Genomic DNA, 24492 nt, shown 5'->3' on the forward strand with positions numbered 1-24492 from the left:
TTTGGTATGTATCTAGCAAGACATCTGCAAAAGCAGGAAAGGCCACAGAAATGCCTCACTAAAAGAATCTAAGGCCTAAAGCAGATGTCATAAGCTGACAGTCTAAAAAAACTCCATGTATATTCTGTGGCATATTGTCTACTCAGAGACAATCTCTGCTTAACATACAAGGCCATGTCTAACCCTGAGCTGTTGGACATGCTCCACTTAAAGAAATCCCAATCCCTCAGAGCCACACGCACCAGGGATCTAAACCTTGTCATCACAATGAACAAAACATGCTGGAGGGATAGGTTCCTGACCCAGAGACTCCCCATACTCTGGAATAGACTGCCCATACATGTCGAGCAGAGCGCCTCCTTGGCCCTCTTAAAAAGGAACCTTTATGATTCGATAGAAGATGGGGAAATTCACCCCGGGGATCATGTCAGTCACCCTGCTAGACAGAGGTCTAGAGAAGTAAGTATTGTGGTAAGAAATATCCAGGGATTGTTATGGCTAGGCTTGTATAGGCCCTAGGGCCAATAGCCTAGTACCAACCTATGAACTTCTGCCATTTTGAATCTGTGCTGGGCTTAAACAGACAGAGGTGTATTAACTGAATTCTATTACTTGGGCTGCTGGCATCCCATGTTATAGTCTCCAGTTAGTTTGCTGGCTTTCTAACAAGTTATACAGCTGTCAATATGTCTAAGGGTTGTTAACTATATAATTTAAAGATTTTTGTTCTAGAATTTGCAAGATAAAAAAGTCCCAATACCTCAGTTTATTTAGCAGTACATGGATTTGGGGCATTTTGTGTAGGACAGACTTTGTGTACTTAAAGTATTGTATTGCAGGTAAGTGACGTTCATTGTCAGATAACAAGTGCACTGTATAAAGATTCTTTTAAGTATCTGTCAGCTATTTTCTGCTTTATCAGTTGATGAAATTGTCAGTTGGAGCGAAGGCACTAGTTTGATCTAAAAGGAAATACGGTGGTTTGTATATTTGGCTGCTCAGTTTCATCTGGGTTGAAATGAAAATTTCTACCATGTCTATTATTACAGCAGTTTTTACAACTTGACATACTGATGTACGAGATTTTCTTTAATGTTTTAATATATTTTATATAATTGCATTTTTACCCAAGTTATAATTTTACATTTTCATTCCATTTACATTTTAGTTGACAGTATAATATGTGCAATATACTTTTGGCCATTAGGTGATGCTGTTGGGGTACCTTTTGTATGGCGTTAAAAACTGAAGTCAACTTTGTTTTTGTTCATAAAAATAGTGATATTTAGAATGAAATTGTTGCTGAAGGTGCTCTAAGAGCATTTAATAAGTTTATGTACTGATATGAATAGTTAGGGTCCCTATTAATTTAACAAAGCTTTAGCTTGTCAAACTATAAAAGATCGACCGAGCCAAACCACGAACGGACAGCTAAGCAAATTTTTCTCAGGGAAAGCCCCCCACTTCAGGTTAAAAGTTTTTGTGTAACAGCCAAGCAAATTCTTTCCATGGGAAAAATTTGCTGAGCTGATTCTTCGCGGTTTGGACGTTTTGATCTTTAGCTGTCGATCTTTTGTAGTTCGACAAGCTAAAGTTTCATCAGATTAATAGGGACCCAATATTTATGCTTGTTTTAGTTTTTGTCATTTTAGAATAATAGTGATGAGCACGGGTGTAGCTGCATACTCTTTAGAGTACATTTTTTATTTGCATCAGTCAAACATTGTAGGTTTTTACTGCAATAGTATGTCTGCAATTGTATAAAATGCCCCTAACCGAATTGGTAACTTGCTCACAGAAATGTGTATATTAAATAGTTTGAGTGAAACACTGAAAATGTGTACATTTTGCAACTGCTGGTGGGCAACATTTTAAAAGCTGTGCCCGTTGATTTAAATGCCAGGTGAGCTGGGAGGCAGTAAATAAAGTATGCGAGTACAAAATGGAATTCTGGCTACAACCCTGCTGATGAGTAATCAGTCATGTGATTGTCTTTAAATCCAAGCACACCTCTCAATTGTCCAGATGTTCGCATAATGTGCAGATTTTTGCCTCATATTTTGGGTGTTTCACATAAATGTTTTCTGGCAAATCATTGAGGACTGAGGTCTGAAAATGGTAGAGATTTGAGTTTCAGACTTCATATCCTTCAGAAAAATTCATGCTAATATAGAACCTGTTCTGCCAAATTTGAGTCTGTAAGAGCAATATTTAAAATGTGTACTTTTGGGCCTTTGCCCCCCCCCCCCCAATATTTGTGGTTTTGTCCAGATTTTTTGCTCTGAGGTTGTGAGGTATGAACCCAAGATTCTGTTTGATCATAACACCGAAAAAAAACGGAAGGCAAGACCTAGTTTCTGCTGCATGATCTAGTAATAGAAGTGCATTTTTAACTTTAATTTGAAAGTGTTCTTGGATAGTTGCTCTGCATTTTTGGATATTTGCTGTCTATGCACCTGTTTCAGCTCGTGCATTTTCCTGTGGAGTATCTCTGCCTGTGGGTCAGGTGGGTGTCTATTGGTATTTGGATGCATGTATATCTGTGTGATGCTGCTTACACACATTCACATACATGTGTGATATATCTATCTAGACGCACACACACACACACACACACACACACACCATTCATGCATGTGTGTAAGTAAGGTGAGAGTCTAGTGTCCCTGTACACAGTGTCTGCCTTCTTGGATCAAATTCCAAAAGACTTGCTGTCTCCAAGTTTGACCTGATTTTGAAAGACTTGCGTAAGGCACATCTGTAAATAGGCTTCCACCCGGGATGTGGATTCTAAAAGACCTGCTCTTAGTGCAAGTGGTCACCTACACTGAGCAGGTCTTTGGGAATTGGTCCCATTATTCCACTTTTGGCTACTTTTTGTCTTTATACTGCTTAGCTAGCCCAAGACACTAATTTATAGAATGTTATCACCTTTTATATTGGTTGTTGCGGAAGCGCCTTCTACTTCGCAGCTGTTCGTTATAAGTGCTTCATACTCTTTGGAACTGAACACATCCTACATTATTTCCCTGTTACCCCTTCATCACTGGTCTGTACTTGGGCCTTTTGCATTCCTAGTGTCAGACTACACTGTGCGTACATACTGAAGTTGTATTGTGACTGCTTTGAACAGTGTGGAAAATGAGACAGAGTTGTATTGTAGAAGTAGAACAGCAGTGCACCTGTTAACACTGCTCTGCATAGTCACAGCTCATGTTTAAGTAGGGGCAAATGTTCTTTGTGTTTCACTGTTGCAGTCATTACATTTGGGTTATCTGCTTGCAGGTAGCCCTCAGCTGGCCTGATTATCAGTCTTTGATCCTTGCATCGGTTGCTGCCTCTTCTTCCATGACGTCAGGTAGTCGGGGATATAAATCATGCAGTCAACGCCATTACATGTTAAGTTGTCAATCTCGCCTTCATTCTTGCTGGATGGGTTCGGAGACGATCCTTGGCTCCGACACGGCCACTTACTAAAGCTCGAGAGCTAATTTTACCGGCTCGAGGCAACCCTATATCCCATGATGAAAAAACAAAAACCAAAACGAACAAAACTAGGAAAAAAAACGCCAAAGTGGACCCAACAAATAACGCCAGTCGAAGATTAAATCCAAAATGCTTTACTGTTTGTTAGCGCTTTCATGCATTGAAATACATGCACTTCTTCAGGCAAACCTATTGCAATTACTTCAGTAATATATACTCCCACCAAATTTTAATTTTAATTGATAGAATAATTAATTAGGTAACTACATTGAATTAACAGCCCTATGCAATTAAAACTTCATAATAAGAAATTTAAAAGTAATGAGTACAAATGTTTATATTCAGTCTTGAACTTGGCTAAACATTAAAAACACAAACTAAAATAACTAGAAAGAATATATTTCGTACATCTAACTCAAAATTTACTTTCCAAATATTGGAAAATACATCTTTAAATAACACCAGCTAAATATCCAGAAAAGCTTTGTTATATTAATAAAAATGTTTTCCCAAAAAATTTTATATATTTATATAATAAAAATAAGCATAGATTATACTTTATTATAAAATCATTTACTTCATCTCTGAAAGTTTGACTAGTGAAGTAAATCCAACAATGAATGCGGGCAGGAAACGAGCAGATTATAGTACCTGCCTTCTAACACAATTTAATATATCATCATTAGAGATAAGATGTATACTCAATAATAATTGGGAATTCATTATTCAGGATGCACATATTTGTAATACTTTGGGACCAAAACCACTAGTTGTTTTCAAGAAGGCACCTTCATTAAAAACCCTATTGGAACGCCCACCTAGGGAACACAAGTTTAATAATGGGATGTATAGGTGGGGCCGTTGTAGATATTGCAAATATATAAAAATAGGGACCACCTTCTTAATCCGAGGTGTAAGATATTATATAAACAATAGGTGTGACTGTAACAGTCAAGGAGTAGTTTACCTCGCTATTTGTAAAATCTGCTCCGCGTTCTATCTGGGGAAGACTGAACGTCACTTAAAACAACGAATATATGAGCATTTATACGCAATCACTAAGGGTGCAGTAACAAATGCTTTGGCGAAACACATTGATGAAAATCCAACTCATGGTTTTCTATTTACAGTTGTACAAAAGATAGATTTGAACCCTAGGGGTGGACCATGGCATCTTAAGTTAGAAGAATGTGAGCTGCTGTGGCAGCTCAAAACTTATGCCTATGTCCACCCAGGTATAAATGAAATGTGCTCCATTAAATGTCTACTAAAGTTAAAAGCTCTTATGAGATGAAGTAAATGATTTTATAATAACAAAGAAGTATAATCTATGCTTATTTTTATTATATAAATATATAAAATTTTTTGGGAAAACATTTTTATTAATATAACAAAGCTTTTCTTGATATTTAGCTGGTGTTATTTAAAGATGTATATTCCAATATTTGGAAAGTAAATTTTGAGTTAGATGTACGAAGTATATTCTTTCTAGTTATTTTAGTTTGTGTTTTTAATGTTTAGCCAAGTTCAAGACTGAATATAAACATTTGTACTCATTACTTTTAAATTTCTTATTATGAAGTTTTAATTGCATAGGGCTGTTAATTCAATGTAGTTACCTAATTAATTATTCTATCAATTAAAATTAAAATTTGGTGGGAGTATATATTACTGAAGTAATTGCAATAGGTTTGTCTAAAGAAGTGCATGTATTTCAATGCATGAAAGTGCTAACAAACAGTAAAGCATTTTGGATTTAATCTTCAACTGGCGTTATTTGTTGGGTCCACTTTGGCGTTTTTTTCCTATATCCCATGATGCAAGGTGATGACTACCCAGATCTCGTTTGCCGCTTTCGCTTGCGAGGTGCTGTTTTTACCGGCTCCTGGTAAGTTCTTCAAATTCAGACTTTTAGTCTCACCCCTTTAGTTTTAGCTTTTAGTCTCACCCCTTTAGTTTTAGTCACCTTTGTTGTTGTGTAAACTCTTAACGATTAATTTAACCCTATTCCCGGTAGTGTTCCCTATTTTTCTAGTTATTTATCCCTTCCCCCAAGTTAGGCCTTAAGCCTCCCCCTTTCCTAATTTTTTCTGTCAGGGATTCTGTGTGCTGTTTGAGTGTGTTTGTATCCCTGTTTAAATTTTTTATTATTGGATTGGGTGTTTATTGTGTGTGTGTGTCTGTTTTTTGTTACTTAGTGTTTCCTCGACACAGCTATGTCGAAGGACACAAAGGTCTCAGGCTTCAAGAAGTGTGACTCGTGCTGTCAGAAGATGTCTCTGACAGACGGTCACACTTCTTGTGTTTACTGCCTGGGACCTTGCACCTGCAGGACTCGTGCTATCTGTCATGCCTTCAGCCCAAGAGTCCTGCAGGAGCGCAGAAATAAATTAATACTGAGGGGCTTATTAAAGCCTGAGCTCCCCGACTAAGTCTGCTCCGGGGAAGCCCTCGAAACCAGTTAAGCCTTTGGCTTCAAGTCCTAAGCCATCGGCTACTGGTTCTCCTTCAGTGTCGAGATCTGTTCCGGTCAGAGCCGATCCTTCTATATTACAAGTTACAGTATCTGCTCCATCCGGCGCCGATGCTGCTAAATCTGGGCTCTCAGGGTCTGCTCCGGCTGGAACCGGCGTATCCTCGGCTCCTTCGGCTCCACCTATCTCAAAAAAGAGATCACGATCCCCTTCGTTGGAGTCTATACGTTCGGCTCCAAGATCACCCCTGCTCTCGGAGCAGAGCCATCGGAGTCGTTCTTCTTGGTCGTCCAGGCTGTCCGATCACGACCTTGAGAGAGTGTTGAGTAGACTATTAAAGTCTCAGGCATTGGCCCAAATGCTCCATAGCCCGTCTCAACAGACGGTAGCTATCACACATCCACCTAACATTCCTCCTTCGACTCTCTTACAGAGCTCGGAGCCGGCGCTCCTCGGAGCCATGACTGTTGTGACTTCGGAGCCGATACCACCCCCCCCCTTCGGCTCTGTCGTCCTCTGCTCCGATTTCCTCCTTGCGGCCTTCATTGGAGGGATCCGGGCGTCTGGTCTCTCTCGTCTGCTCCGAGGGGGCGAGTGGTATCGCACCCTTGTCCGACCCCGTTCTCCCTCTCGGAGCTTCAGCGCTGGTGAGTTCAGCCCCGACATCGGCCTCGGAGCCGTCCCTGTCGGTGCGGCCTGGAGTTCCTATCTCTTTGGAGCAGGAGCCTTCGAGGTGATGAGGAGTGTACTAGCCCCAGGGCGTAGTCAACTGTCAGTTCCATCAGCTCCTCCCACTACAGTGCCTGCAGACGTCTCTTCCCACTCTCTTGCTCCTGGACCCAGAGATCCAACGCCTCAGGTTTCCCCATTGGGAATATCTTCCTCTTCCGAGGCTTCTCCTGACCCGTCAGGTGAACCTCCGCGTAAGAGGAAACCTAGACTCCCCCGAGTCTATTACATCTGATACTGACCTGGATAAGTCGGAGGGATCCCCAAGGTCCTCCTCTGAGGATGTCTCTTTCTCAGACATCCTTGAACTCCTTAAGCAGAGGGGGAACTGGCCTTCCCTTAATCCTTCCGAGGACGAGTATGTATACCTGGAGGCGTTCGGGTCTCGACCCTCCACCTCCTGGGTGTCTCTGCCTTTCGACCCTCTTATGGACGTGGTGGCTCGGAAGGCGTGGATGGCCCCGGATTCGGTGGAACCCATTCCTCGGAGGCCTTCTAAATTCATTACGGCCCCACCTGATAGGCAATGTTTGACAAAAGGTGTCCCGGTTGATGCCATGGTGGTGGCTGCAGCCACCAAGAAGGAACTAGCTGATCCTTCAGTACCTGTCCATCCTCCTAACAAGGATTCTAGGACTATGGATAGGTACGGCAAGCGGATTTTTTCTTCAGCGACCTTTGCCATGCGATCGCTGAACTACTTGTCATTTCACCCACCTTCAAAGAGATGTTCTTAAAGAGTTGGGAGAAGTTTTACAGGATCCGTCAGCTGCTGGGTCCCAGGATAAAATTAACTCACAGCTAGGAATCCTAAACTCCATTAACTCTTCCATGCGGCTCATTTCATATGCAGCCGATGGAGCGAGTAGGGCCGCAGGCACAGGAGTGGCTTTAAGGCGTCAATCCTGGATGCGGCTTTGTAATTTTGCAGATCCCTTCAAGGCGTCCTTCACAAACTCTCCCTTTCATGGCTCGACTTTGTTCGGATCTCAAGTGAAAGACACCTTGACTAGATGCGAACAAGATGGCAAGAGTCTTTCTGCCGTAGGAGTCCGTTTCTCCACCCCTTCAAGACCTTACCCAAAAGGTCAGAAGGGAGGGAAAATGTGGTTCCGCAAATCTCAAGGAGTCACGCCTGATGCACGAGGTCAGTTTACCCCCAGAGGCAGAGGGGGTAACAACAGACACCGCCCTAGGGACAAAGGGGGTCAGCAGAATCAGGGTAGCAGGGAGCCTCTCTCTGACAAACCCTTCCAGCATCCCTGAGATGTTGCCCGATTGTCCACCTTCGGAGGCAGTCGGGGGAAGATTATCGCTGTACCCAAAAGCCTGGCTTTCCCTTTCTCAAGACAAATGGGTACAGTCGATCATATCCGAGGGTTACAAAATTCCCTTTATTCAAACCCCAGTTCAGCAAAAGGGAACCCTTCCAGACGTTCCACCCGGTCTAAGGGAACTAGCAGTACCAGAGATTTCAAAACTGCTAGCAAAAAGAGCCATCCAGCCAGTCCCAGCAGACCAAATATGATCCGGTATCTACTCAAGGTTCTTTTTAGTACCAAAAAAGACAGGGGACTGGAGACCAATATTAGATCTCAGCAAACTAAACAAGTTTGTAAAGAAAACAAGATTCCGGATGGTCACGCTTCAGTCCATTCTACCCTCTCTGGGCAAGGACAATTGGATGTGCTCAGTAGACCTTCAGGATGTGTACTATAAAAATTCACAGGCGCTTCAGAAGGTTTCTCCGCTTTCGGCTGGGGACCAGTCACTTCCAATTCAGAGCCCTGCCATTTGGACTCGCTACAGCCCCCAGAGTGTTCACCAAATGTATGGCAGCGGTTACGGCTCACCTGAGACGTCAAGGATTCCAGGTGTTTCCATATCTAGACGTCTGGCTCCTCACTGCCACCACCAGGCATCAACTTCTCCAAGCCAGAGATTACAGCATTCACATTTGCAGAGGGCTAGGGATTTCTATAAATTTCGTAAAATCTGCCTTGTCGCCTTGTCAATCTATTACCTTTTATAGGCGCCAAATTGGACACCATACAACTTTCAGTAAAGTTAACAGACCAAAGGATCTTGGACATTCAAAATCACATCCATGTGATTCTTCTCAGCAACAAAATTCAGGCCAGATTTGCTCTGAAAGTATTGGGTCTTATGGCGGCCGCCATAACACTTCTTCCCCTTGCCCGCTTTTACATGCGTCTTCTGCAATGGATGCTGTTCGCTCAATGGTCCTTTCAACAACTTCCCATGCATCACAGCATCATAATAACTCCAATTTGCAAAAGGCATCTGACCTGGTGGATATCGTCCCCTCAAGTCCATCAGGGCAGACCCTTTGTTCCTCCCGCTCCGGTCGCCACGGTTATATTCGACGCCTCCCTGATCGGGTGGGGGGGGCATTATCAGGGCAGGATGGTCCATGGCACTTGGCAACCTTTCGAATGCCACCTGCACATAAATGTCCTGGAGATGAAAGCAGTGCTTTTAACGTTGCAAGCCCTCAACGACTCTCTTCCCCTGGGAACTATTGCAGTCCAAACAGACAATATGTCCGTAGTGTGGTATATCAACAAACAGGGCGGAACCAAGTCCTATCCACTGTGTCGAGAGGCTGTCAGACTTTGGCAGTGGGCAATCTCTTCTCAGCGGTTTCTGAATAGCAACGCATATCCCCGGGAAATTCAACATCATAGCGGACAGGTTGAGCAGAGCTATTCTCATGCCTCACGAGTGGTCTCTCAAATTTGTGACAGAAGAGATTTTTCAGAAGTGGGGCCTTCCTTGCTGTGATCTTTTTGTTACACCTCAAAACAGCAAATGCCCTGACTTTTCTCTCTTCCCCCTTCCAGGCCATCCCCCCAGAGATGCTCTAATCCAAGATTGGCCCCGGGGACTTCTTTATGCCTTTCCTCTGATACCACAAGTAATTCAGAAAGCAACCGCCTTGAGAGCCAAGATGATTCTCATTGCCCCTTATTGGCCTCGACAGATATGGTTTCCATTCCTACATCGTTATCTTTTGGTACAGCCATGGCATCTGGACCCGGTTCCAGATCTTCTGACCCACCAGTCGGGGCAGCTGCACCAATCCATACCTTCTCTCAACCTCACTGCTTGGTTGCTCCGCTTCCATCCCTAGCCAAGCTTCCTATGATTTCTAATCCCGTCCGGGATTTCATAGTAGTTTCCCTTAAATTTTCCACCAGAAGGATTTACACTAGTAAATGGCAACGTTTCTCCTTCTGGGCAAAAGCTAGGAATATAGACCCCTATACTGCTCCGATTCATTCGGTCTTGGACTTCCTAGCCGAGCTTTTTCATTCAGGATCTTCTTCCTCCACAGTAAAAGTACAGCTGGCAGCAATTTCAAATTTTCATATAGGCTTGTTGGACCACAACATTATGTCACATAAACTTTGCAAGGCATTCCTTAGAGGTATTTTTTTACTTAAACCTCCGATTAGAGACCCCCCACCACAGTGGGATCTAAATTTAATTTTAACATCCTTGATTCTTCCCCCTTTCGAACCTGCGGCTGCCTGTTCATTGAAATTTCTTTCTTGGAAGACACTCTTTCTAGTCACCATTACTTCTGCCAGGAGAGTATCTGAGCTTCATGCCCTCTGCATTCGTCCTCCCTACTTAATCTTCCACAAAGACAGAGTTTCTCTAAGGACTAATCCGTCTTTCTTACCCAAAGTGGCATCGCAGACTAACTTAAATCAATCCATTGATCTTCCAGTTTTTTCCCAAATTATTCTAATAGAGCGGAACAAAAACTACATTATCTTGATGTTCACCGCCAACTCGGATATTATCTGGACAGAACCAAACATTTTAGGATATCTGATCAACTGTTTTTATCCTATGCAGAGAACAGGGAAGGCCTTCCAGTATCCAAGGTAACTCTATCTAGATGGCTGTCTTCTGTGATTACTTGCATTTATCAGCTCAGAGGTAAAGCGTTAATTTCTAGGCCAAAAGCCCATTCTACCAGAGCTCTAGCTACATCTACAGCTTTTCAGGCTAGACTTCCAATAGACACTATTTGTGCAGCAGCCACATGGGCCTCTCCTCATACCTTTGTTTCACATTACAAATTAGACTTGGCCTCCAGAGACAGAGCAAATTTTGGTTCCACCGTTCTCAAGAGTCTGTTCCATTGAGCCACCCAGGATAGAGGTGCTAGGGACGCGGTCCCATCCAGCAAGAATGAAGGCGAGATTGACAACTTAACATTAAGAAGTTATGTACTTACCATAACGTTCCATGTTAGTTGTCTTCTCTCGCCTTCTTTCTTGCGTCCCGCCCACCATACCCCTATCCTGGTCAGACCGAGAAGATTGTGCCTCTTCCCTTAAGAGTCTTAATCCAATTTTTCCAACTAATCAGCTTTCTAGTGTCACTAGATTAGGTTGATCTTTTTCGGGGGATTATTATTATTATTATCATTATTACCTCTTCCTCTTCCTCTCCAGTTGGAGGAATGTATTGCATAATTTCCTTAGCTACCAAACGAGATCTGCGTAGTCATCGCCTCGCATCATGGGATATAGGGTTGCCTCGAGCCGGTAAAATTAGCTCTTGAGCTTTAGTAAGTGGCTGAGTCGGAGCCGAGGATCGGCTCCGAACCCATCCAGCAAGAAAGAAGGCGAGAGAAAACAACTAACATGGAACGTTATGGTAGGTACATAACTTCTTATTCGCAAGTGCCGGTCAGCCAACTTCTGAAATTTTCGTTTTCGAGTTTCAGAACCAAAGTCTTCAAAAAAGCTAAGTACCCCTTTGGGGATCCTTTTTCTTGCTCTAAACCGATGTCCGTAAAAGTTAACAATTTTATTACTTGTAGAAAGCAAATAACTCAAAGATTTTCATTTGTACTGCATTCCTTGCTTAGGCCCAGACCACGACATCCCTTGCTGTCCGTTTTGTGCCTTATTCAATCCTCGAACTATTCATCGTCTGTTCATTTTCACATCAAACTCTTTTAGTACTCTGTTTAATTATCCAGAAATGGCTTCAATAAGCCATCCAACTACTGACATTCCGAATAAACGTAAAGATAAAGACAAAGGCAGACAGCATAGGTCCAAAGCTGCTGACGACGCTTTCATTAAGCTAGTCGCCAGTTTGCCGGTACTTGGTGAAGCTCTTTCGTAGACCCAGATACCCACTACTTCAGATTTGCAGGCCTCTACAGAGACCCAGTCGGAGTCCAGTATTCCGCGAGATGCTTAGACTATGGAACCTGTGGATATTTCTGCCTTGGGTGGGTCCAGAGCCGCTGTGCAGGCACCGGCTTCTGAGGGTGTATTCCGGCCTACTGACTTGCATATCAAACTGACGCCATCTTCAAGGCCTAAAAATCAATCCATGCCTAGAAAACCGACGTCCAAACTGCATGGTCAGGCCCATATGCCTAAAAAATGATAAGAATGGCTGAAGACCTTATTACTCTAATTAGGGGAAGCCAGCCTTCTCCCTCCAAGACCTAGAACTGATTTTCCTTCTGATCAGAATTCTGAAATTTGTTTCTTCTGATAACCAGGATTTGGCCTTGTCTACCTATGAGGATTCTGATGCAGTGGACTCTGTTCCCTCTGCTTCCCCTCCAGAAGATTTCTCTCTTGGCAAAACTTTGCACACACACACTCTCTTGGGGAGCATTTCCGCTGGGAAAGCCAGGATTACTCTCGACTCCAAAAAGAGGCTTGGGGAATTCCTACTCCTACCTCAACACAGGCCTTGAGCTATCCCTCCTGTACTGGACATTTTAGATGATGCCTTCTTGGAATCTAGCCTGTCCCCAGACACCTCCGGCTCCCAGGAAACCTGACTGGTATTAGAGTACCTGACTCTCAAGTTTCTCTTTAAGAATCCTACTGCGGACCCAGAGACCATTTCACAGGGACCCAAAAGCATTAAGGCTACTACTGCCAAAAACCCTACCCCGTCTGATAGATTCCAGGGCCCTGGACAGATGGGGTAAGAAGGTATACTTTTCTGCTTTTTTGGCCATAAGAGCCTTAAACTGCCAGTTTCATATGTTAAAGTATCAGCAGCATATTATTGGATTACTTAAACAGAAAATGCTGATTCCTAACTGTGCTGAAAATAAAGAATTAGAGGATTTAATGCATTCTGCTGAACAAGTTTGTAAACATATTTTGCAATGTGGTTTTGACTCCTTAGAGGCATCTTGCTATCACTGGGTCTGTTCTTAAAAGGCATGCTTTGCTTAAGGAGCAAACATTGCCAGATCATGTTAAAGCTAAATTACTGGATGCTCCCTTAAACCAAGACCGCCTGTTTGGCAACAAAGCAGAAGTACTTAAAAAGATGGAGGAAAAAGCTAAATCTATGCAAACTGTTAAAGATTTCCTGCAAGTACAGCCTCCCAGATTTAGTAGGCATTGGCCTTCTAAGAATTGGTCCTTTCCTGTCTCTTCCAGGCCTTCAGTCCAAACCCAGGAACAGCAGACCACCTAGGCTACAGTCTCAAGGTACTCACAGGCCTAAGCAGTGGGGGGCTCCCACTTCCAAAGCTGGTAGTAGTAAGACACCCCCCCTATGGTAAACTGTCACAACGACTTAACCTTAACCTTCCAAGCCCTGCTCAACTGACTGCTCCTTTAGGGGGAAAGATCGCCCTGCATGCAAAAAACTGGGAACTTTGTGGGTTTTAAATATAGTTCCCAAGGATAGAGTTCCACTTCCACACCTTACCAACCCTAAACGGTTGGCCAGACCTACCCCCAAATCATTGGGCAGAGGCTCAACAGCAGGTTCTCTCTCGGTATCAAGGCTATTGAGCTGGTCCCAGCAGAGGAATGGGGACAATGTTTTTACTCCAGACTTTTCCTGGTACCCGGAAAAGACAACTCCTGGCGTCCTATCCCTGGACCTGTCTATCCTAAACACCTTTTTGTTAATCCCAAATTTCAGAATGATAACTCTTCATCAGGTGCTTCCCATGCTAGGCAAAAATGCCTGGGTGGCAACATTCGACTTAAAGGAAGCTTTATCTGCACATCCCAATAAGGGAATCTTGCAGAAAATACGTATGCTTCAAAGCAGGCTACATGCACTCAGTTCTCTGCACTGCCCTTTGGCTTATCTACTGCGCCCAGGGTATTCACAAAGTGCCTAGTTCCAGTCATTGCATTGTGCAGGCAAAGAACTATTCAGATATACCCATACCTGGACGATTGTCCTGGCTTCCTGCCTGAATTAGACATACTATTAAATCATCTGTCATTTGTAAAGAAACTGCTAACCTCACTCGGGTACACCATAAACTAAAGGAAATCTCATCTAATACCCTGCCAACAAATTGTATTCCTGGGAGCAAGCTTGAACACAACTTCCTAGATGGCCTACCTCACACCAGAGAAACAAGCTTATCTGACAGTCTACTTCAAACTACTGGCCACAAAGACCCAGCTGTCTGCAAGGAAAATACTGCATGCCCTGGGGTTCATGGCCTTAAGCATCCTACTAATTCCATATGCAAAACTGCATATGAGGAAACTATAATGGAATCTAAAAAGCCTATGGTGTCAACATTCTCAGGACCTGGAATCATTGATTCCTATCATTCCTTGTATAAAGATGGAGTTGCTTTGTTGGGCAGAGGCCTACTACCACAACAAAGGACTGCCATTCACTCTACCCCCTGCTGCCCAAACCCTAACAGACTCCTCAGACTATGCATGGGGGGGCTCACTTGGAAGGGCAAATGGAACCAGAGGCAAATGCACTTGCATATCAATCAAAAAAAAGTTAGCTGTACAGAATGTTCTGACAACCTTCAAGGATCACATTTTAGGTTCATAGTTTAGTACTAAGCTAACTGCCCTTGCGAGCCATTTTATGCCTAGCCAATTATCCCTTGTGAGACTCAAACCCTGCACCTTGTGTTTGTAAGGCAAGCACCTTAGCCATTAAGCCACCCTCCAGGACAATTGGTAAAGACAGCACCACTATTCTGTGGTACACAAACGAGCAGGGGGGAACCCACTCGTACCATCTCTGCAGACTAGCCATGGCTCTGTGGAACACAGTCTTGAGCTACCAAGTGCACACCTGCAAGCTCAGTTCCTGCCAGGCAAGCTAAATTCACTGGAAGACGACCTAAGCAAAAATCTTATGGACCCACATGAGTGGAAACTGGAACCAAAGATATTCAACATTTTGAGAAACAAATGGGGGATCCCAGAGATTAGACCCGTTTGTCTCCCCTCAGAACTACCAATTGGACAAATGCTGTACAAGGACTCCCCACAGACAAGCTTGGAAAGTGGATGCCCTGTCCTTCACCTGGGAAAGCCTCTCAGTTTATGCCTTTTCCCCTCTGCCTATCCTCTTTGAAAGTTCTAAAGATCAAACAGGACAAACCAAGGACAATACTCATTGCACCAGACTGACCATGCCAACACTGGTACCCCCTCTTGCGCAGTATGCCGCTGCTGGAACCATGGCACCTGCCTCAGACCCCTTCCCTGCTGTCCCAGCAGGAGGTTCAGATTCTGCACCCCCAGCTTCAAACCCTGAACCTTGCAGCCTGGCTTATTACCTGAGCTCTCCAATACTATCCCTCAGTCAGCAAGTGCTGGATGTCATTCTGCAGGCAAGGAGGCCGAGTACTAGAAACTCTTACGCTGAAAAGTGGAAAAGATACTGTTCCTGGAGCCAAACTCTGGGGATGGGCACAACAGTGCCCAGCTTACTGCATATTCTTCAGTACTTAACAGAGATGCTTCACGAGGGTCTTTCTTTCTCTTCTATTAAAATTCATGCCTCAGCCATTTCAGCACATTATAATACTGAGCCACCCCTCTTCTCTCACCACCTGCTGAAACCATTCCTCAGAGGGGCCAACAGTTTAAGACCACCCAGGAGAGCCCTTACTCCTGCCTGGGACCTTAACTTTGTATTGGAAAAGCTCATTCTAAATCCTTTTGAGCCAGCTGCAACTGCAGAGTTGAAATTCCTTTCTTGGAAAACAGCCTTCCTTCTAGCCATCACTTCAGCAAGAAGTGTCTAAATTACAGGCCCTCATGGCAGTGGAGCCCTTCATCATCTTCCATGCAGACAGGGTGTCCCTCAGGACCAGTCCTTCCTTTATGCCCAAGGTGGTATCCAGTGTGGCCCTTAATCAATCCATTAATTTGACAACCTTTTCTAATCCACAGAACAAAGGAGAGCGAATACTGCACTCTTTGGACGTGCACAGACAACTTAGATTTTATTTGGACAGGACTAAGCCTCTCAGGAAAACTGAACAGCTGCTAGTTGCCTTTGCTGCAGGGGCAGAAGGGAAGGCCATTTCAAAGCAAACCATTTCTAAGTGGATAGGCCATTGCATTCATTTCTGCTATAAGCACCATGGAACACCTACCCCACAAGGGGATAAGATCACATTCCACCAGGCCTGCATCTACTTCAACGGACTTTCTCAGAGGTGTTCCTATCAGGGGCATCCTAGAAGCTGCTACCTGGAATTCTCTTCATACCTTCAAGTATTACCACTTGCCTATTTTTGATTAAATCCAGAGCTATTTTTGCCACTTGCCTCCTCCCTTCTTCTAGCTTGGAAATCTACCCAAATGTAATGACTGCAACAGTGAAACACGAAGAACATAGTACAGTCGTGTGCACTTACCATAAATGTAGATGTTGGAGTGTATTCACTGTTGCAGTCCTGGTTACCTTCCTTCCAGCCCCCTGACTTCTATTGGCTATACCTGTCTTCTTGTTTACTGTATAAGCTTTCTGGTGTATTTGCTTTTTGTTGGAGGTGTACCCTTGTATATAATTGCTTCCCATTATGGGGGCACCAGACATCTGGAGCAAGAAAAACTGATGTAATGGCATCGGCTGCATGCTTTATATCCCTGACTACCTGACATCATGGAAAAACAGACAGCAACCGACACAGGACCCAAGACTCTGATAATCAGGGAGGTTGAGGGCTACCTGCAAGCAGATAACCCAAATGTAATGACTGCAACAGTGAATACACTTTAACATCTACATTTATGGTAAGTGTACACAACTGTACTTTCTCCTCCCACAAACTACTTTGCAGTTTGGAAAAACTGGCAAAACAGCTTGGTAAAGTCCTCCTTTCTCTTTGAACGTTGCTGATTAGATTCCCTACTTTGTTTTTAATATTGGACGTTTTATCCTGTATAGGTTCTAGATTCATAGGTAGGTAGGTACTAGGCTATCTGCCCTAGGGCATTTATAAGCCTAGCCAGTGTGTGTCTGCTTTCTCCGCCCCATTGATTAATTAACTGATCCTCTGTCAAGCAGAGCCAATTAAGTGATCCCAGGGGTGTATTTTCTGTTACCCATCCACTCGTCAAGGTTTCTCTTGAGTGTTGGTGAGGGGGCTCTGCCTAATGTAGTTTGAAATTTTGTTCCAAAGCATGGGGAGTCTCTGACCGGAATCTCTCCCTCCAGCATGTTCTATTTATTGTTGTGGTGAGGTTTAGCTCACTATAATGCGTGGCTCACAGTGACTTGGATTTCTTTAGATGGAGCATGTCCATCAATTCTAAGTTGGACATGGCTTTGTAAGTCATGCAGAGATCACTTCTGAGTAAACGATATAACCCTGAGTACAGCCAGAGTTTTTTCAGTCGGGCTGCATAGGACATATGTTTGAGGCCAGTAATCCTCTTGGTGAGGTACTTTTGTGGTCTTTCCAGCTGTTGGAAGTGTCTTGTGAGGTACATCCCAAATGGGGCATTGTACTCTATGATGAGTCTGAGTGACTAGTAGAGGGGCACTATAACCTCTATTTCTAGATGCGAACCCTTTAGTAATTAGATGGGCCACATAGAAGGATTTCTTAACTACTTTGGCAATATGATGCAATATGGTTGTCAAAGGAGAGATTACTATCTCTACCTGGGTCCCCAGATCTCTTATTGCCCCTTCTGTATTAAGGGGGCTGCCACCTATGTGGTAATTCGTGGATGTTTTGTTTTTCCCCAAACGGGATGACTATGCATTTTTTGGCATTTAGCTTGAGGCCATGACTTTTACACCAGGTGTCCGTCTCAGTAAGGCCCTTTTGGAGGATGTCCGTGTCAGCCAGAGCCAATTATGGCTCCCAGTTTGCAGTCATTGGCGAACTTGGTTAGCCATAGTCCTCCTGTGTTTGCCTGTACGTCTGAGAAGTATATGCTGAACAGTAGGGGTCCCAGGATCGAGCCTTGCGGGACATCGCTTGTAACTGGTATAGTCAGACCTGGAGCCCACTATTCTTACCGTGTGAGTTCTGTCTGTAAGCCATTGGCAACCAATCTTGTAACATAGGGGTTTATGTTCATGGCTGGTGAGTTTTTCTGTAATACCAGAGTGGGGAATGGTATTGAAAGCCTTGGCGCGGTCAAGGTAGGCTGTATGAACCACCTTTCCCTCGTCTATGGCTTTGGTGACTGTCTTGAAAAAGTCACCCAGGTTTAGTAGGCATGATCTGCCCTGAAAGCCGAACTGGGTCGGGTCACGTGTTTGGAGGTTCCCAATGTCTTTGTTAATGAGTTCCATAATGATGCGCTCCATAACCTTGCAGACCAGGCTAGTCAGGCTTATGGGCGATAGTTACCAGGGTCAGTTGTGGGCCCCTCCTTTGTGGAGAGGAATAACCGTTGCTGTGTGCCATTCTGTGGGCACGTAGCCTGTGGAAAGGCTGAGGTTGAGCAGCGTGTTTAGGTGGGGAGTTAGTTTGTTCTGTAGTTCATGCAAGATGCAGCCTGGGACACCATCTGGCCCCATTGACACTGTTTTTGGCTTTTGATATGGCTGTTTTCACCTGTGCGTTTGATTTCTGGGAAACTACACTTTTCCGGTATTGTTGTGGGTCCTTTTGGGGGTGAGAGGGGGGTGACGTTTGCACTGAATCTCTGTCAGTATGTTGGCAATATCAGTAGGTTTAGTATATTTTGTGCAATTTTGCACTAGTTCAGTGCATATTTGTGAGTTGCCACTTGATTCTTAACATAGCTAAAGAAGGCTTTGCAGTTATCTTTTGAATACTTGGCTATTTTTCTTTTGAAGTTAGCCTTGGATGATTTCATGAGGGACCTTAGTTTCTTACTGATACTTATCAGGAATGTCTTTCCTTTCTGATACTTATCAGGAATGTCTTTCCTTTTGATTTGCTTTTTTTTCTGAACTAGTTTCCTCCTCCTATTGTATAGCCTGTTTATGGCTGGGGTCCACCAAACTGGTTTCCTTCTCTTAGAGGAGTAAGTCTTGCTTTTTTGCTAGGGATGGACACTATCCATGCATCCTTGTTAGGTGCTCAGAGTGCATTTGTAAAGGTTTCTGCGTCTTGGGCAGCGTTATCCTTTAATGTGGGGGCTTTGAAACTTGCCACCTCTGTCTTAAGGCGAAGTTTACTTTAGAAAAGTTTTTTACTGTGGTTTCCTTAGTTTGGGGTAGTGGTGGGGTGTGGACATCCAGAGTGATTAGTTTATGGTCTGATCTAACCAGTGACTGGTTGACCGGTCTGGAACACCTGTCGCCCATGTTGGTGATGACCAGTTCCAATATGTTTTCACCTCTGGTAGGGGAGTTTACCAGCTGATCCAGGGAATTTGAGTTGAATTCCAGGAAGTGCTGGGCCTGGGAGTTTGTACTAGAGTTGTTTTCCCAGTGAATGGTAGGGTAATTGACATTGCCCAATATCAGGGTGTTTGGTAGGACCTTCATGTTTTCCAGTTTCTCCAGAAAGTTATGGTAGGTACAAAACTGTACTTTCTGGGTCATGGAGGGTGATCTGTAGCAGGCCACAATTTGCATTGCAGATTTGCCTGATGTTAGTTGCACATGGATCTCAGAGATATCCTGCTGCTCCACTAACCTGGAGGTGTAGGTATCCTTTATGAATATGGATACACCCCCTCCTTTTGTGTTTCGGTCCATGTTCTGTGGCCGAAACGTGTGGTATGAGTTGTAGCCCGGTAGTGCTGGGGTGCTCTCTGGAGCCTTGAACCAGGTTTCAGTTACTTCACAGATGTTGACATTCTCCATACTGAGGAGTGCTTAGAGTGTGTGCATTTTGAGATTTTAAATCCTGGCGTTGAGTAGCATAATCCTCAGTTTTTTAATTGTGCTGTTTACGGAGGTGTGTTTGATTTTTGAGCCTTGCCTAAAAAAGGCACTATGGGGGCAGCAAGAGCCTTGGCCAGTATTCGAAATCCTAGGGGTGACAGGTGCAAGCATTCTTTTGCGAAGCAATGTGGCTCGTCTAGCATGTTGTCCCAGGTTAACGCACTGGATCCTCTTTGAATGACACTAGAAGCTTAGCCAATTGTTGAAATTGATCATTTTTTCTTTATACCGAGGTATCATTCTTGGTGAGGGCCGGATGCTACTCAGGGTCATACCAGCCTGGGCTACATGATCAGAGGGCTCTTCCATGTCTCTCCATGTAGTCCAGGGAGGTACGTCTCGGGTCATTCACAATGACAGTCATATTTGTAATTGTTCTGGAGTGACCTGAGTGCTTGTGTTATGTGGCGGATTCTGGCTCCCGATACGCAGCTAACAGTAACCTTCTGCTTGTCAAGCTTAGTGAGTTGGACGTCAATGTGCCAGACGCGTCATCTATTACCAGTGTGTAAGTATGTTGTTTCACCTTAAGGGCTGTGATTGTGTGGCACACTGATTTTGTGTTTTATGTGTTGTCTAGTTTGTGATGGGAGGTGCAGGTTGTTCAGGTGTCTGCTTTGGAGGTCTCTGATGCTTTTGCAGGTTTGTATTTAGAGCATCAAGAGTATGATTTTGTGTATTTGTGTATTTTTTGCCAGTGCTGTTTTAGTAGGTCTGTGTTTGGCTGGATGTGTGGTACAAGTGTTTACCTTTTCTTGACTGTCTGTTCCAGTCTTTGGTGGAGACTATATCAATAACTTGTGTGTAAGACTTACTAAACTGCTTTTTTCTTTGTTTTTAACTTGCTTTCTAGCACACAGCCTGCATTTTTTAACAAGCTTTTCTTCTCGCTTTCTTGGCTTGCTTTGTAACCATTTCCCTTCCTCTGTTTTGTACATGTTCTTTTCTCTAAACCACAATTCCTGTTCCTGTTTTATTTCTTAGACCCCTTTGACACCACTTGGCCTCAAGACTTCAGGCACCCAAGCCAGCAGCGCAGCATTCAAATATCTCAGTCAGGTACAATATAAACTTGTCTGCCATTATTTTTATGGTCCCATATTGTATGTTGTGAGCTTTGCTTGTTTTGTGGTGTGTGTTTACTTTGCACATACTGTTTAACTGCATTAAAGTGCTGTAACATCTTTTCACAGCTGTGCTATGTGTTAGACCTTGCAGAAATAGGTTGTATGTTGTTTGTTAGATTTATCGGATTTTCTGGCCAACTGGCTCACTGACAGCATGCTAAAAATCAAAATAGGCACCGCCACCTCCGATAGCAGACCTACTTCTCAGTGGTCCAGGGAAAGACAGAAATGGCCTGAGGCTCACCAAGTTTGTGAAATAACTAAGTTTGGGTGCTGTAATTGACTTCCCAAATGATAATATACTGCAAGAAGGTCTCACAGCAACTAATGACTGGTGCCAAAGTCATGGCCTCAAGCTAAATGCAAAAAACAATGCATTATCATACTATTCGGCAAAACCACTGCCCCTACTGATTACCACATCAATGACAACCACCTTAAGCACACACCTTGAGAGAGACTTGGGCACTCTGGCTGATAACCTCGCATACGACTATGATATAGCGGCAGTGATCAGAAAAGCCTTTTACTTGGTTCAGCTCATAAGTTAAAGTGATTGCATCCAGAAAAAGGCGGTTATTTCCTCTGTATACTCCTCCCTCATTAGATCAGTAATTGAGTATAACATGCCGGTATGTACCTTTCCAAACATTTGCACCAACTGGAAAGACCACTGAAATACCTCACAAAGAGAATCCATGGCCTCCAACACCTCTCCTATGTGGGCAGGCTCAAATCACTATCGCTGTATTCAGTATCATACAGATTGCTGAGGGGAGATCAGTCTCTCGCCTACAAGGCAATCTCAGACTATGCCCTACTGGAGATGCTCCATGTCTCGAAGTCTAACTTCTGACACATTATCCTGCATGAAAAGCCTAAATCTAATATGCAACATCAAAAAAGCCTGCTAGAGAGACAGGTTTGTCTCCCAGAGGCTGCCCCATCTCTGGAATAGACGTACCATACATGCCAAGCAGAGCACCTCACTGACCACCTTCAAGTGTAACTGTGTCTGATGGGAGACCACAAATTTGTCCCAGGGATTCTACCTGTGTCCCTCATTGACAGGGGTGATGGGTGCTGCTTGAGGTTTCTTTTTGGGGATAAACTCTTGGTTTGTCTTGTAAGGGCTGTAGGGCCATTAGCCTAGTAACCTCGTATGATCCTGTGACAAGCAGACCAGTAAACTGCTGTGTACACCTGCCATGCTTTGTGCACCTGTCTGGCATCCCAACACCCATGTTAGCATCTTTCTTTGTTACTTTTCTTCCTGCATTTACAGCTGGAAAAGGAAAAAAAAACTATTACAGTTAGACCAGGATAGTCTACTGGGTCTGGAACAGCCAGTTTTTATTGGAGGTCCAGGGAGAAAAGCTCCACAGGATATAGACAGTTTTACAATATTTATACAAAAGTAAATAAAATAGTAAAACAGTATAAATACAGAGATAATATACAATTTGTTAAAAAAAGGCAATTCTAATCATAGGTAATGATTTACAAAAGTGAGATTCATGTAGTCTTGACCATCTGTTCGAGACATGGATACCAAGAAATTTACATCAAGAGCAAAGCTCAAGAGGTGAATCTTTGTATCCATGTCAAGATCAGAGACCCAATCATTGCCCTCTACATTGTGTTCTGTTAATATATTACAAAGTTCTTACATTGCTGACATTTTTCCTGTGCTGTCCATTGCCTTACTTGGATAGAAGGAAGTTTCTTTGCTCACCAGTGGGAGTGGGGAGCCTTGAGCAGCCTATCTGTCCCGGAAGGAGTGACCTCAGAACAAGAGCTTGTAGTAATTGGTCGTTTTGGACCATTTCCAGCTCTTTTGAAGTTCCCTGTTTAAAATCCGCGTTTGCGTGGCTTTGCGAGATTGTGCGCATAGCGCAGCACCGGTTAAACAGGCTTAAACTATTCCTGGCTCCGCCAAGTCTGCACTTCAATTTTTCCCTTAAAGCTCTACTTTCAACAAAATCAGTCTATTCGCTTTATCATAAGCCTAGCACTTGCTCCTAAAACCTTTCTTTTAAGGGAAGCACTCTTAAACTAACGTAAGCACTACATCCACCTATAACCCGTGCTAATACCCACTTCCCTTCAAAGTCCTCTCTCTGACCCAGTTGCACATCACCCCCTTATACTATTCTGGCATGTCGAGTGGTATATTACTGGCGTCCTCCCCAGTTCAGCTGGTTAATCTGGGAATCCTGAGACAATGTTACAAGCGTCTCATGTACACAGACAACCCTCTCCTCCTCCCAACAAACAAACACATGTGAGAGATGCAACTATATAGCCAAACTGGAGGCTGAACTCTCTCAACACAGGACTAGCAAGGCCAGACAGGAGGAGAAGGTAACCACACACACACAACAAACCCAGTCTCACATAAACCAACCGCAACTGCAAACCAAACACATAGTAACACAGACATACTCGGAGGCTCTAATAAAAAACTTACTGAAACAACAGAGGCTCCCAAAGCGGACATCCAAGAAAATACCACCTCAAAACTCTGCACAAGCAATACATAGTACACAAAGCAAGTGTGCCAAACAATCGCAGCCCTTAAGGCGAAACACCATGCCTGATACACTAGTAATAGGTGACTCTATAGTCAAACACGCACTGACGTCCCACTTACCAGGCTGAACAAAGAGAGGGTAACGGTGAGCTGCCTGTTGGGAGCTAGGATCCGCCACATAACACAAGCACTCAGGTCACTCCAAAGCAAGTACAAATGTGACTCCGTCATTGTCTATGCCGATGTGAATGACCTGAGACGTACCTCCTTGGACTACATGAAAAGAGACATAGAGTAGCTCTCTGATTATGTAGCCCAGGCCGGTATGACCCTGACCAGCATCTTGCCCTCACCAAGAGTGATGCCACAATACAAAGACAAGATGATCAACTTTAATATTACTGGTGTCATTCTAGGGGGATCCAATGTCTGTCTGCTTTGGATGACATGCTGGACAAGCCACGTTGCTTCGCAAGGGACGGCTTGCACCTGTCACCACTGGGCTTCCGGATATTGGCTAAGGCTCTTGCCACCCCCATAGTGCCTTTTTTAGGCAAAGCTCAAAAGACAAACCCACCACCTTAGAAAACAATAAAGGAAAAAAACTAAGGGTAATGCTGCTCAACGCCAGAAGTCTAAATCTCAAGATGCAGGCTCTCGAAGCACTCCTCAGTATGTAGAGCATTGATGTCTGTGCAGTAACTGAAACCTGGTTCAAGGCTCCTGAGAGCACCCCAGCCCTACCAGGTTATACCTCGTATCATGCATTTCGGCCCTAAAACCTGGGCCGAACCACAAAAGGAGGGGGAGTGTCCATATTCATTAAAGACACCCACACCTCCAGGTTAGTGGCAACGCACGAAGCATTGGATACCATCCATGTGCAACTAACCGTAGGCAAAACTGCTATACAACTTGTAGCATGCTACAGACCATCCTCGCAATCTCAGGAACTCCAGCCTTACTGAAGACACTGGAGGATATGAATGTCTCACCAAAT

General features: G+C 44.0%; 1 protein-coding gene across 3 annotated transcripts in view; it reads left to right on the forward strand.

Annotated features, from left to right (window-relative positions):
• Window positions 1-24492, forward strand: part of CCHR2.PART1H1orf159 (chromosome chr2.part1 C1orf159 homolog) — a 603467-nt gene that overhangs the window by 231011 nt on the left and 347964 nt on the right. For 2 of the 3 annotated variants that reach the window (XM_044063076.1, XM_044063077.1), the window contains one exon: window positions 20817-20891. The exons of the other annotated variant lie outside the window; for it this stretch is intronic. In XM_044063076.1, coding sequence (XP_043919011.1) covers window positions 20817-20891 — 75 coding nt within the window. The remainder of the gene's footprint in view (window positions 1-20816; window positions 20892-24492) is intronic. 3 annotated transcript variants of the gene reach the window in all.

This window comes from Protopterus annectens, chromosome 2.part1 (assembly GCF_019279795.1).
Source record: "Protopterus annectens isolate FY-2018-M chromosome 2.part1, PAN1.0, whole genome shotgun sequence".
NCBI lineage: Eukaryota > Metazoa > Chordata > Ceratodontiformes > Protopteridae > Protopterus > Protopterus annectens.